At 38.2% G+C, this 11866-nt stretch overlaps 2 protein-coding genes across 2 annotated transcripts; one reads left to right on the top strand and one right to left on the bottom strand.

Moving 5' to 3' along the window:
* The first annotated feature begins 369 nt into the window (after positions 1-369).
* Positions 370-6967, top strand: LOC109046685 (potassium voltage-gated channel subfamily A member 7-like). The gene is made up of 3 exons (XM_042725307.1): positions 370-613; positions 1606-2318; positions 5281-6967. The coding sequence occupies exons 2-3, from the start codon at positions 1632-1634 to the stop codon at positions 6178-6180; spliced, it is 1587 nt and encodes a 528-aa protein (XP_042581241.1). The 5' UTR covers positions 370-613; positions 1606-1631; the 3' UTR covers positions 6181-6967.
* Positions 6968-6989: 22 nt separating this feature from the next.
* Positions 6990-10126, bottom strand: LOC122137615 (fibroblast growth factor 21-like). Its single transcript, XM_042725329.1, has 4 exons — positions 8853-10126; positions 8471-8548; positions 8090-8193; positions 6990-7546 (listed from the first exon to the last, which is right to left on the bottom strand). The coding sequence occupies exons 1-4, from the start codon at positions 9004-9006 to the stop codon at positions 7232-7234; spliced, it is 651 nt and encodes a 216-aa protein (XP_042581263.1). The 5' UTR covers positions 9007-10126; the 3' UTR covers positions 6990-7231.
* Positions 10127-11866: the final 1740 nt, after the last annotated feature.

Here is an 11866-nt window from a genome sequence, read left to right as displayed (position 1 = left end):
AATCATGAACTGCATGACTAATGTACTACAAAAGAAATACACAAGTGACTTGAAAAACTTTAATTTTTTTTTTATTTTTTTTTATTAGGATACATTTTCCAATACACGTCTTAAACATAAACCCCAATTTTGGTAATTATTATGTATAATAATAAAAAAAAAAATTCCTGGCAGAAATGCTGGGGTGGGATAAAATAACAAATTGCAAAAACCTATCATTCATGCATGAAAAAACAAAAATACAAATATAAAAGAGATAAAAATGAGAGAGACAGGCATTTTAAGGTGTTTGGGACAGTGAGCTGATGAGGGGACGAGGGGCTCTGGATTGAATTTCAGCACGGCAGCATTCCCCAGCACTGCAGTGAGCGTGAGAGGGAGTGAAGACAGTGACCTACAAACAGGTTTAAGTATCCTTACGGCACTGACTGAGTGGAGGACAGAGTTTGTGGTTCAGGGTACAGCAGAAAACACCTCCTGTTGGACTCATAGGGTAGACCGTCTGGCAGAAAGGGGGAGAGTAGATACACAGCTCATGGTGTGGTGCAGGTAGGGAAGAAACACAGATAGCCTGGGGTAACTATTCTGGATTTACGGACACAAGTGGCAGAGGGTAAGTGGAGGGACAAACAGAGTGTCTTCTCAGAAACTTTTCAGTGACCCAAACCTCAATACCAAATTTCAGATTTTTGGGAGATATTTACTTACAAGGGATTGTGATGCTTTTGTTGAACATTTTCACCCCTTCATTTAAGTCTTGTTTTATACTAAAAGGTTGTTTTGATGTCTTCACATAAACTGGTTCTGTTAACAGGAATGGTTTGATAGTCGTGAATTTTTTTTTTTTTTTTGGCAAATTTATTTGTTTAATTATCTATTTATATTTAATTTTATTTTATTTATTTGTCTGAAGTCTTGTAGTCTTATTCTCAGGGGTGAGGTTCAAAGTGGTAATGGATCTGTCTCCGGGAGTCAACACAGGGTTCGGATAGAGTACATGAAATGTTTGTATATGATTTCATGGAACGGCAGGAGAAGTTTCTGCAGAAGTATTTCAGTATGGATACCATCTTCAGTTTCATAACTGGAACGGGATTGTATAAATGTCTTGTTGTAAAGCAGATTATTTTTCTATTACACAGTCTATTACACACTTTAATTCAACTATACCAATTAGAAAATAGATAAAAGTATTTTGCATTATAAATGTGTTTTTTATTTTTATTTTAATGTATTAAATTAAATTGCATTACACATAATCTATAAAAATGATTTTGTTGTAAATGAAACAAAAGATTATTGGAGTTTGTTTTTCAAGAAAGTATACTATTTCAGTCTTTCTACTTTCACATAAAATTCAACATGTTATTTGTTGGTTGTATTTGTAATTATTCCCCTTTTTGGCATTTTCAGAGTGTAATGCAATTAATAAAATGTAATTAAGTGAAAATGTTTTAAATTACATTTCATTTAAATTTGCTTGTACTAGATAGATAGATAGATAGATAGATAGATAGATAGATAGATAGAGAGATTGATCTAACACCAATTTAATGCTGGGTTCATGCTTGGCTGAAATGATTGTGTTTCTACTCAATAAAACAGACTGAGTGAACAAGAAAGAAGAAGAGATGGACAAAGGAGAAGGAGAAGAATCAGACAGGGAAATGGAGGGCAAAAAACAAGTAGAGGAAGAGATCAGCGAAAGTGACAAGAACCTCAAGGACCAGCGCAACAAGGCAGAAAAGGGTGATAAAGAGAAGGGTGAGAAGAAGAGAGAGAATCGAAGATCTGGTTCAATGTGGAGAGGAGGCTGGGCGCTGTCTGAACGTCTGGCCATCAATGTGTCCGGCATGCGCTACGAGACACAGATTCGAACCCTGGCCCAGTTCCCTGACTCTCTGCTCGGTGACCCTCAGCGACGTCTGCGCTACTTTGATCCACTCCGAAATGAGATCTTCCTGGACCGCAATCGATTCTGCTTTGACGCCATCCTTTACTTCTATCAATCCGGAGGTCGATTACGGCGGCCTGCCAATGTGCCTCTGGACGTCTTCATGGATGAACTGCGCTTTTATGAGCTGGGAGAGGATATCATGGTCCGCTTCAAAGAGGACGAGGGCTTCCCCAAGGAGGAGCCTCGACCCCTACCAGACAATGAGATCCAGCGCAAGCTGTGGATGCTCTTTGAGCACCCCGAGTCCTCAGGAGGCGCCCGCATCATCGCCATCATCAGCGTGATGGTGATCGTGGTCTCTATCCTCATCTTCTGTTTGGAGACGCTGCCTGATTTCAGAGTAGAGAAGGAGCTGAGAGAGGTGAGAGGAGCAGTGAAAGACATGTCAGTGTTACAGTGTTTGACCAGGAGTCTAGCAAACTGTTACCAGTTGATATTCCCATACAGAAAATGCAGGATTAATTTTTTTCATTAAAAAAGTACACATAATGCACAAAACATTAACTCAAGCCATAGTAATACGAAATAATGTTACAATGGCTGTTAGCATGAAGCAGATGGGTTGCTAAGCATATGACGATGAATGAGCACAAATAAAATAAAATGTATAAATATTAATATATTATTTAAAGTTAGCATGAAATGAAAATTCACCTTATCTCTTTGCTAAGAATGCTATTAAGAGTGCATGTCATTGATCTTATTGTGAACGATTCATCCATGATATGTTTCTTTTTTTTTTTACTTCGTAATATTTACCAAATTTTAATGCTAAACGCTAAACTTTTTTGAACACAAAAACTGACTTACTTACTGACTATATATAGTTTCACATACAAATTTCAAATCACACAAATGAGGGAAGTTTAAAGTGTTAGAAGTTGCATAAAAGGAAAACAGCAGATGAAAAGTTCAGGAGCAGAAGAAAGTGTAGGTTTATTGCTGAGATTATTTTAGACGTGTCGTTAAATCTGATACACAGATTGGGAATAGAGACATTGGGGGGTTGGAAAACAGTCAAGTGACGTGTCCATGGAGAGAAGCAAGCGGCCTACACACTTAGAAAAAAGGGAAGGAGATGAGAAATGACAAGATGACAGGTGACAGTATGAAAGAGCGTCTGTGCTTGATCGAGTGAGGGCAAATAGAGAGACACAGGGTGGGTTGGGAGCAAGGAGGGAACGTTAGTAAAGAGTATCAAATTAGTTTCCCAACTGCTTCGGCACAAGACTGCAACCTCAACATGCTGCCAAAGCAGCTCAGTAATTCTGCATGGCTCAGACCAGTAAACTAAAGCGGTTGAGCGAGAGATGGTACATTCTCAAGTTTCACCTTAGAGATCTAAGGTGTTATTTTTAGAGTAAGGACAACCCTTCAGAGCATATTAACACAGACACAGGAGCTTGTATTAATAAACAGACACCCTCAAATGCTGAAATAGGAATGGAAACACACTTTCACATCAAATTATGATGACTTTAGCAACATCTAAGTAAGCACTACGATAGGGAACACTTAATAGCCAGCTAGCCAGAGACCAGATTACACACCACACGTGCATACGAGCTCACATCTCACATGTCATATCTTCTAATCTCCTGTCTTACTATTTAAAAATCTGTTTTCCATTCAAACACACGTTTAGCTTTGTGTTATATGACTGGAAACTTAAGTAAGGTTATATGTGTTTATGGATACATATTTGAAAATACCCCTACTCTGGTTACCCTTTACTCACATCTCACTTACGAGTCATTTTTTATGGAGTCAAAGTGATAAAGAGCAAAAATGATTGACCTTTGAGTGAAAGGTCATGTACTGTGACCCTAAAAGCAGAATGGGACATTCAACGTCACATAAGAAGTGGGTGTCAAATGAGCAAACGATTTGTTTCAGTCAGGCACTTGTTAGGCAAAACATGTTTGGCCTCAACAGTAGTCTCAGAAATGAGCTTTCTATTAAACAGTTTTATTAACTTAAAGCTACATTATGTAACACTGTATGCCCTCTAGCGGTTAAAAAATAAATAAATAAAATTGCATGCTCTGCTCCTCTGAGTCTGCATGGATGAATGTGGTTTGAGGAGGAAGCACTAAAATCTACATTGAATTAACTAAAATAAACATCCCAATCTAAAAAAGGCGTCACCATTATGCTGTTGTTTTGACTTATTGCAAACTGCTGTTTTTAAATAAATGACGTCATAAAAGTTAGAAACATTACAAGTCGTTAACACTGGACAGTGGACAAGATTGCTCGTCTGACAAGGTCAACCTTTATATAATGAATTCAGGCTACTGTTAGAGAGCTACATGGCTGTCTCTCTGTTCGACAGAATTCCTTAGCTGTTAGGTGAGATTAAAGAAATAATTAAATAATAAATCGCTGGGTCACGTTTTAAGCCTTTCCAATCTCTGAGACTTTGAACCTCTGAAAAGCCAAGCCAATATTGATTCAGGTTTTATTACGAACTCCATGCTTCCTCTTTGTTTGTTTGTTTATTTATTAATTTGTTATCTTTTATTTTATTACACACGTTTAAGGACCGTTCACACAAAAAACGTTAATTATTGATAAAGATATAGTTCTACAATTCGTTCTAAATTTAAAGGAACACATAATTCGTTCCAAATGTGAAATGTATAAATTTATACAGTTTTGAGGATGTCCACAAAAATTTCTGTCAGATTTAGCTCACTTCTGGTTCCAAATTTGTTTCCAATACACACACACACACACACACACACACACACACACACACACACACACACACACACAGATGCACAGAAAATTAAAAGTAATAGGTTGTAAAATATCTCAAATATATTAAAAGCACACAAAATAAGAATCACAGTGAAAGTGGTGACATTTGCCAAGTATGATAACCCATACTCGGAACTGGTGCTCTGCATTTAACCCATCCAAGGGTACACACACACAGCAGTGAGAAGTGATCACACCGTGAACACACACCCGGAGCAGTGGGCAGCTATATATCCAGTGCCTTGGGAGCAACTGGGGGTTCAGTGCCTTGCTCAAGGGCACTTCAGCCATGGGTATTGAGGGTGGAAGAGAGCGCTGTTCATTCACTCCCTCCCACTTACAACTCCTGCCAGCACCGAGACTCGAACCTGTGATTACCTGTGACCTGTGGTTACAAGTCCAACTCTCTAACCATCAAGCCACAGCTGCCCCACATACTGTAGCCTAACTTGAATATGCAAAATCCACTTTATACTCTAGCTGTGCCTAGAATGTTTTCGAATGTCATAAGTTTCTATCCAATTTCCATATCTAATTTCTTTTCTCTGTCTCTTTTGCAGCAAATGGCATACCAGGCTATCCTGGCTGGAAACAGTACCTTGCAGAGCCTAATGTCCTCTCCCTTTCAAGATCCATTCTTCCTGGTGGAGACCATGTGTATCTGCTGGTTCTCCTTTGAGCTAGTGATGCGTTTCTCCTGCTCTCCCAGTAAGATGTCCTTCTTCAAGGATGTGATGAACATTATAGACTTCTTCGCAATCATTCCCTACTTCGTCACGCTCGGCACGGAGCTGGCCAAGTCTAAGGGAGCGACGCCATCCATGTCCCTGGCGATCATAAGGGTCATCCGTCTGGTTCGAGTTTTCAGGATCTTCAAGCTGTCTCGCCACTCCAAAGGCCTTCAGATCCTGGGCCAGACGCTGAAGGCCAGCTTGAGAGAGCTGGCGCTGCTCATCTTCTTCCTCTTCATCGGAGTCATCCTGTTCTCCTCGGCCGTGTACTTTGCTGAGGTGGACAACCCAGGAACAGCCTTCACCAGTATCCCAGAAGCCTTCTGGTGGGCTGTGGTCTCAATGACGACAGTGGGGTATGGCGACATGTACCCAATGACGGTGGGTGGAAAGCTGGTGGGCTCCATGTGCGCTATCGCCGGTGTGCTCACCATCTCGCTTCCCGTTCCCGTAATCGTTTCCAACTTCAGCTACTTCTACCACCGTGAAATGGAGTGTGAGGACAACCAGGAATACACACATGTCAGCACCTCCCTTTGGGAGGAGGAAGAAGGAGAAGATGCTGATGAAGGGCCTGGAGAACAGGGAGACCGCGTTCCTCTCGAAGGAGGCACGGCCTATAGGGGGATCTGCGCCCCTCTTAATGGGACTCTCCTGGCTGGGCTTTGTGCAGGTCAGACCGGAGTGCAAAGTGTAGGGAGCGTTTACCCGCTGGTCACCCAAGTCTGAGAGGCTGGAGATCAAAGAAGAGGAATGAGAGATGGAGGTGGTCCTGTGCCATGTTTAAAGGACACTGCCTCGCTGTGACTCACTGAATATATGGGGATGATGGGAAGGAATAAATACAAGAAACAGAAACGATCTACGAAGAGGCTGAGAAGAAGGTACAAAATGCAGATGCAGTATCCAAAGGAAAGGTATGAAGAAGTTACAAAAAACATTGTCTTTCTATCTATAAAACATCTGTAAAATGTTTCCTAACATTCTGGTAACGAACCTTTTATTTTGACATCACGACCTTAAACCTTAAATCATTGAATGTATTTATTTGTGAAACTATTTTTATTTGTTCAGAGAGCGCCATCTCAATGCGTTTGGAAAAATAGTTTAGGATAAGCTGAGCTGTGTTGTGCAATAAAAGCATTCGCACCTTTGCTGTAAAGATCTTGCTGGAATTGTCAGCATATATATCGGACTTATTTGTAAGATGAAGAGCCATGTGGTGTCATTTAAATTGTCATGTATTTTGTCACCCAGGTTGCAGCCATGAATGTGCCAGAGATTTGTGTGCAGTGAATGGATAAAGTCTTAAGCATCATTCATCTGGAACAGTTTTGTGTTACTGCTGTTCTGGCATTGTTGAAATGCTGTGAATGAATTATGTTGAGTGTGTGCGTGTTCAAAAGCTTTTTAGGAAAATATGTACAGTAATATATAATGTGTGTGTGCTCTATGAATTGTATAACGCTGAGCCATGTTTGTGTACTATTTATTAAAATTTTTAATCACACATAAATCATACTGAAGTAACGCAGTGGTCTACAAAACCAACAAACAAACTGAAAGTGGAATTTTCTCCAGCTGATATCACATGTCATTTAAAGAATCATATTTAAATGAATAATTGTATGATGTTTCATATAACATATTCAAGTTACTTAAATTAATTTAAATAACTTAGGCCATAACAAATAAATAAATAAGTTCAAATAAATACAGTATCAAAACATTTTAAATCTTAAATGTAAAGCATGCCTCCATAACCGATGTTCTCCAGTCCTCATTTCTTAGTATGCAGACTGGGACTGACGACAGTCTGGATTTGTGACTTATGTCCTATTCCTAGTGGGTCGTCAGAGTCCAGGTTTATGTCCTTAATATAATGTTTCACGTCCTGTATCTGGATGTCCTCTTCTTTCCCCGCCAACTGACTGTTCATAAGGGGGAGGAACTGAGAATATGGGGCACTGTGTTTCTGCCCAGACTGCTTTGAGAGGAGTGACACAGGATGATTAGAGTGTGGAGAGAGGAAAAAAGAATATCCATTCTCCAGTAGCAATTCCTGAAAGGTGCAGTCTCCTTCAGAGTAATGCAGCTGAAAAAGAAAACAAAACTCAGTACCAAGGTTGCATTTATTTGGTCAATATGTTATATCAATATTTTATATATAATTAAAAAATGCAGTTTGTTTCTCTGATGGGAAAGCTGAATTTTCAGTATCATTATCTGATATTTATCCTCAATTTTGAAAACAGCATAATTTTTTGTAAAAACCATGATAGATTTTTTTCAAGGATTCTTTTGATCAATTTAATGCCTCGCTGCTAAATAAAAGTATTAATTTCTTAAAAAATTAAAACCTATTAACTTAACTATTTAAGGTATTATTAATTAGCTTAATTATTTTAAATAACATTTTATATTATAAAATTTTATATTTTCCTTGTACAATTTGCTTTTAAATGGAAAAATAGTAAATGCAAAGTATCCACTTTATGTATACACTGCTTTCTCTCTGCTACACCAGAATGGTGTCTTTTTAACTAATTGTCTTTTTTTTTTCAACTTTTTTTTTTCTCATTTTTAACATAATCTACCCGCATATTTCAAATCTGTGAAGACGTTAGTATGTTCAGACCTGTCCTTTCAAGTTGTCTTCATCATCCACACAGAGGAAGAGAGATGTAGCCTCACTCTGGATGACCGTCTCACCCGCTTTCACTGAGCGCAGGTTCAGCACACCTGCAGAGCAGCAAACAACAGCACACTTCCGTCAGCAATCCACACACCATCACCTTTGGACTGCTATATTAACAACCGCTGCCACTATAAAATATTTTCATAACATCAACAATTATTGTTATTATTTCCATAACCCATGCTATCACAGATATTGTGAATCATTATCTTTTCTGATAAGGTATTCTGAGAAGTAAGGCTATAATGATGGTTACATGATTACAATAGTACTCTTACAGTAAACTGTGCTTGTTAACTCATGTTTTCAGCAGTTGCTTACAGTTACGCTTCATTACTGGGGACCCTCTGACGGAGCCATCAGAATTCATTTCAAGGCACAACCCATGCTTTCTGTTCCCTAAAATAGACAAAAACACACACACAGACACATGAACACACTTATTGCCATTACCTCAAGCCAGTCTTTGCTCTTTAGGAATAAAAAACACAGTACACTTGCAGTGCAAAATAAATGCCCTGAAATAAAAGGCATAAAGTTTTATTGTAACATCACCACACCAACTAAAAAAAGATTGACTGATTCCAAATAGCCACGTTGACATAAGAAAGCAGCACATCCTAACATCTAAACACTGCAGCTCAGAAAAAAAGAAGCTGAAACTCATTTGCAATTATTGAAATAGGTTAAAGGTTAGGATTACCTGTGTAGAGCAAGCATTCCCTGACTTGTGTGCTGAACGGCAGAAGCACATTCCGTTCAGGAAGATACATACACCAATGAAGAGGAGGAAACAGAGCAAAAAAAAAGAAAAAACAGGTAAAAAGCATGATTGACTGAACCGACCAGGTAGGCATCAATACAAACGGATGGCATCCAAAAGTAAAAATTATCCTCAAAAATAAAATACTGTAATAATAAACCTTAAAACTGACTTAAAATGTAAATGATATATAAGAACGAAGAGGATAACTCCAATTTATACAAAAACAAAACAAAACAAAAAAACTGAGTGGCGATATCTCCAAGACCTCCAGATGCTGAGATGGTCTACACAGAAGACATGTCCCTATAAACTCGTATTTATATCAGAGAGTGACAGAGAATACGTGAGTCACTCCAGTACGAAAAGGAAAAATGATAACAAACTTGTTTTCAGGAAATGAAGGAGGATAAACTGATGGTAAATCTCACACGGCTATGTCATATGTCATGTTTTTGATCTCAGAGGACGGGGAACCCCTGACTTCTGGATTGAGAGGAGAACATACAGTAGGCTATATTAGTTTGCATATCGCAGATAAATCACTGTTTATTTAATATAAAGTGTTTCATTTATTTCCCAGTATGGAGAGGAAATGGGAGTGGAGGTGGCAGTTTAAACAGAACAGATAAGAGACCATAAAAAAGCACTCACAGGGGGTTTCGTGCTCATCTGTGCGGAGACGACAGGACGTGAGGACACTACCGTCCCGCCAGCTAGAGAGGGCAGTGTGGCATCAAGTTAGGATCTAAACGTTTTAATGAAAAAGTGTGCATGTCTTATCTTAACAAAAGTTAGAACAAACATGCTAACCCGGTCCCTCAATCTTTGTTAGATCCCTGTAAATGATTCAAGACTGTAAATACTGAGGTGTAATTGGACAGCTGGACTCCATCAAGTGTTGACCGATGTCTTTTATAATAGAATCCGAGTCCCTGAAAAAAAAATCACATCTTTTTCCCCAATTGCCATTTTGCCCTTTCATTCTAATACAGCTCCTTTAAGCTTTCGCATTCTGTCTCTGTGACGTCCAGGGTCCCCACAATAACGTCAGTGTCCCTTGTAATCATCTGTCTCTCGCCTCACGGTTGTCCTGGGAAGAATGAGGAGGACTGACGTCTTTCTGGCCATCTGCTGCTCTCTCCCTCACTCTTCTTTGAGCGGATTAAGTGTTTTGATGTCTTTGTCTCATCATTGTGTGGGGAAATTTTGACTCTGTGTGCATGAAGGGATTTCGTTCGCCCATTGGTTTTAATACGAGAGTGAGACGGGATTTAAACGTGCCTCGTGTTGACATCAACTCTTACACAAAAGGCATTAAAGGACAAATCACTCAATAAGTTAAATAAATCGTTAAGATTTTATTATGCACCCCATAAACAGCAGCTGAATTCATGGGAAATGAATTGAAGTCTTTCAGACATGAATACATGAGTCAGACAAAATACATCATAAATAACAAGCTATTTTTTACTAGTTCAAGTGCAACACTAGACAATAAAGATACTCCATAATAGCAAATGACAACAATATTAACATCAAAACAATTCTAGAATTGTAAAGGAAAGAAAAAATGGCTTTTTATGGGGTTGTTCTTTTTATAGCTTAAGAGAGAGTTTTTAGAACTGTCTCAGAAATACTAATGCAAACAAATGAGATGATTGGTGATGTACTGTAAGATTACAGAGCTATAATATCCATTGCTTATGATTTGGGAAGGATTTGAGAGTTCATACTGAAATCTGAGACACTTGATTGCAGACTTTGGTATCATGGCAAATCTGAGCACAATTTGAGACAATCTAGGACATGTTCTAAACTCTATACAAGAAATTAGGCTCTTATTTTTCCTGGCTTCTGCAAAAGTCTCTATTTGCTCTTTGTTTTATTTCAAAGGAGACACTATTAAGATATCAATCTTTTCTGTTTTATCATATTAACACTACCATTCAAACGTTTGGGGTCGGTAAGATTTTGAATGTTTTCTAAGTCTCTAATGCACACCAAGGCTGCATTTATTTGATCAAAGATACAGTAAAAACAGTCAAATTGGAAAATATTATTAAATTTTTACATCTGAATTTTCAGCATCATTACTACATTCTTCAGAAACGGTTGTGCCGCTTAATATTTATGTGGAAACAGAATACGTAATATATGTAAACTGTAATTTCAGGATTCTTCAGGGAATAGAAAGTTCAAAAGAACACCACTTATTCTGTCACAGAAATATTTTGTAACATGATGAATGACATAACAGTCAAAGAGAGCTGAACTGAATCATCAATGAACTGACTTTAGCTGGAAAAATGACTCTTTGTTATTGTCTTCTTGCATTATTGACCAACATTTTTCCAGCTTAACACCGTAAAGCTGCTTTGACGCATCCAGTATTGTATAAAGTGCTATACAAATAAAGGTAGCTTGACTTGACTTTTGATCATTTAATGCATCAATGCTGAATAAACAATGACTGACCTACGACTATTTAACTATTATAATTTAACGCTCTCATAATTTATAATGTGTACTTTTACAATCATTTACAATTTAATAATTAAATAATCTTTATTTAAAAGAAAGTATTGCAATTCTTTGGCAAAGGGCTCTAAAGTATGAAAATGGATTTTGATAAAAAAAAAATATTTAGTGATTTTTTATAACAAGCTGGATGTGAGTGAGAACTACACTGGCATTCATACAGTATGAGAGTGGACAACCTGAGTGAGGACCAGTGGTAAAGTATTACGTCAGGTTTGTGCAACTGCACTTGTCCTGGTAACACTGAAGCCTGATGTCACACTCACTAATCTAAACAGTGTATTGGTAAATCTGTACATGCAAATGATGTTTTCGGTGTATGATTCACATTTTCAAGACATGAGGGGTACGGGAAGAAACTGCCTCATGTTACTCATGGCTGCACCTTCAAAAGAAAAACCCCAAAAATCATA

Source organism: Cyprinus carpio, chromosome A3 (genome assembly GCF_018340385.1).
Source record: "Cyprinus carpio isolate SPL01 chromosome A3, ASM1834038v1, whole genome shotgun sequence".
Classification (NCBI taxonomy): Eukaryota; Metazoa; Chordata; class Actinopteri; order Cypriniformes; family Cyprinidae; genus Cyprinus; species Cyprinus carpio.
The sequence above is the reverse complement of the archived record's forward strand: the minus strand, read 5'-3'. Positions and strand labels throughout refer to the sequence as shown.

Coding starts and splice junctions, on each gene's coding strand:
- LOC109046685 (XM_042725307.1), top strand. CDS start 1,632: ATGGACAAAGGAGAAGGAGAAGAATCAGACAGGGAAATGGAGGGCAAA. Junction 2,319..5,280: donor TAGAGAAGGAGCTGAGAGAG/GTGAGAGGAGCA, acceptor TCTCTTTTGCAG/CAAATGGCATACCAGGCTAT.
- LOC122137615 (XM_042725329.1), bottom strand. CDS start 9,006: ATGCCTACCTGGTCGGTTCAGTCAATCATGCTTTTTACCTGTTTTTTC. Junction 8,194..8,470: donor CCCAGTAATGAAGCGTAACT/GTAAGCAACTGC, acceptor GCTGCTCTGCAG/GTGTGCTGAACCTGCGCTCA. Junction 7,547..8,089: donor AAGACAACTTGAAAGGACAG/GTCTGAACATAC, acceptor TTTCTTTTTCAG/CTGCATTACTCTGAAGGAGA.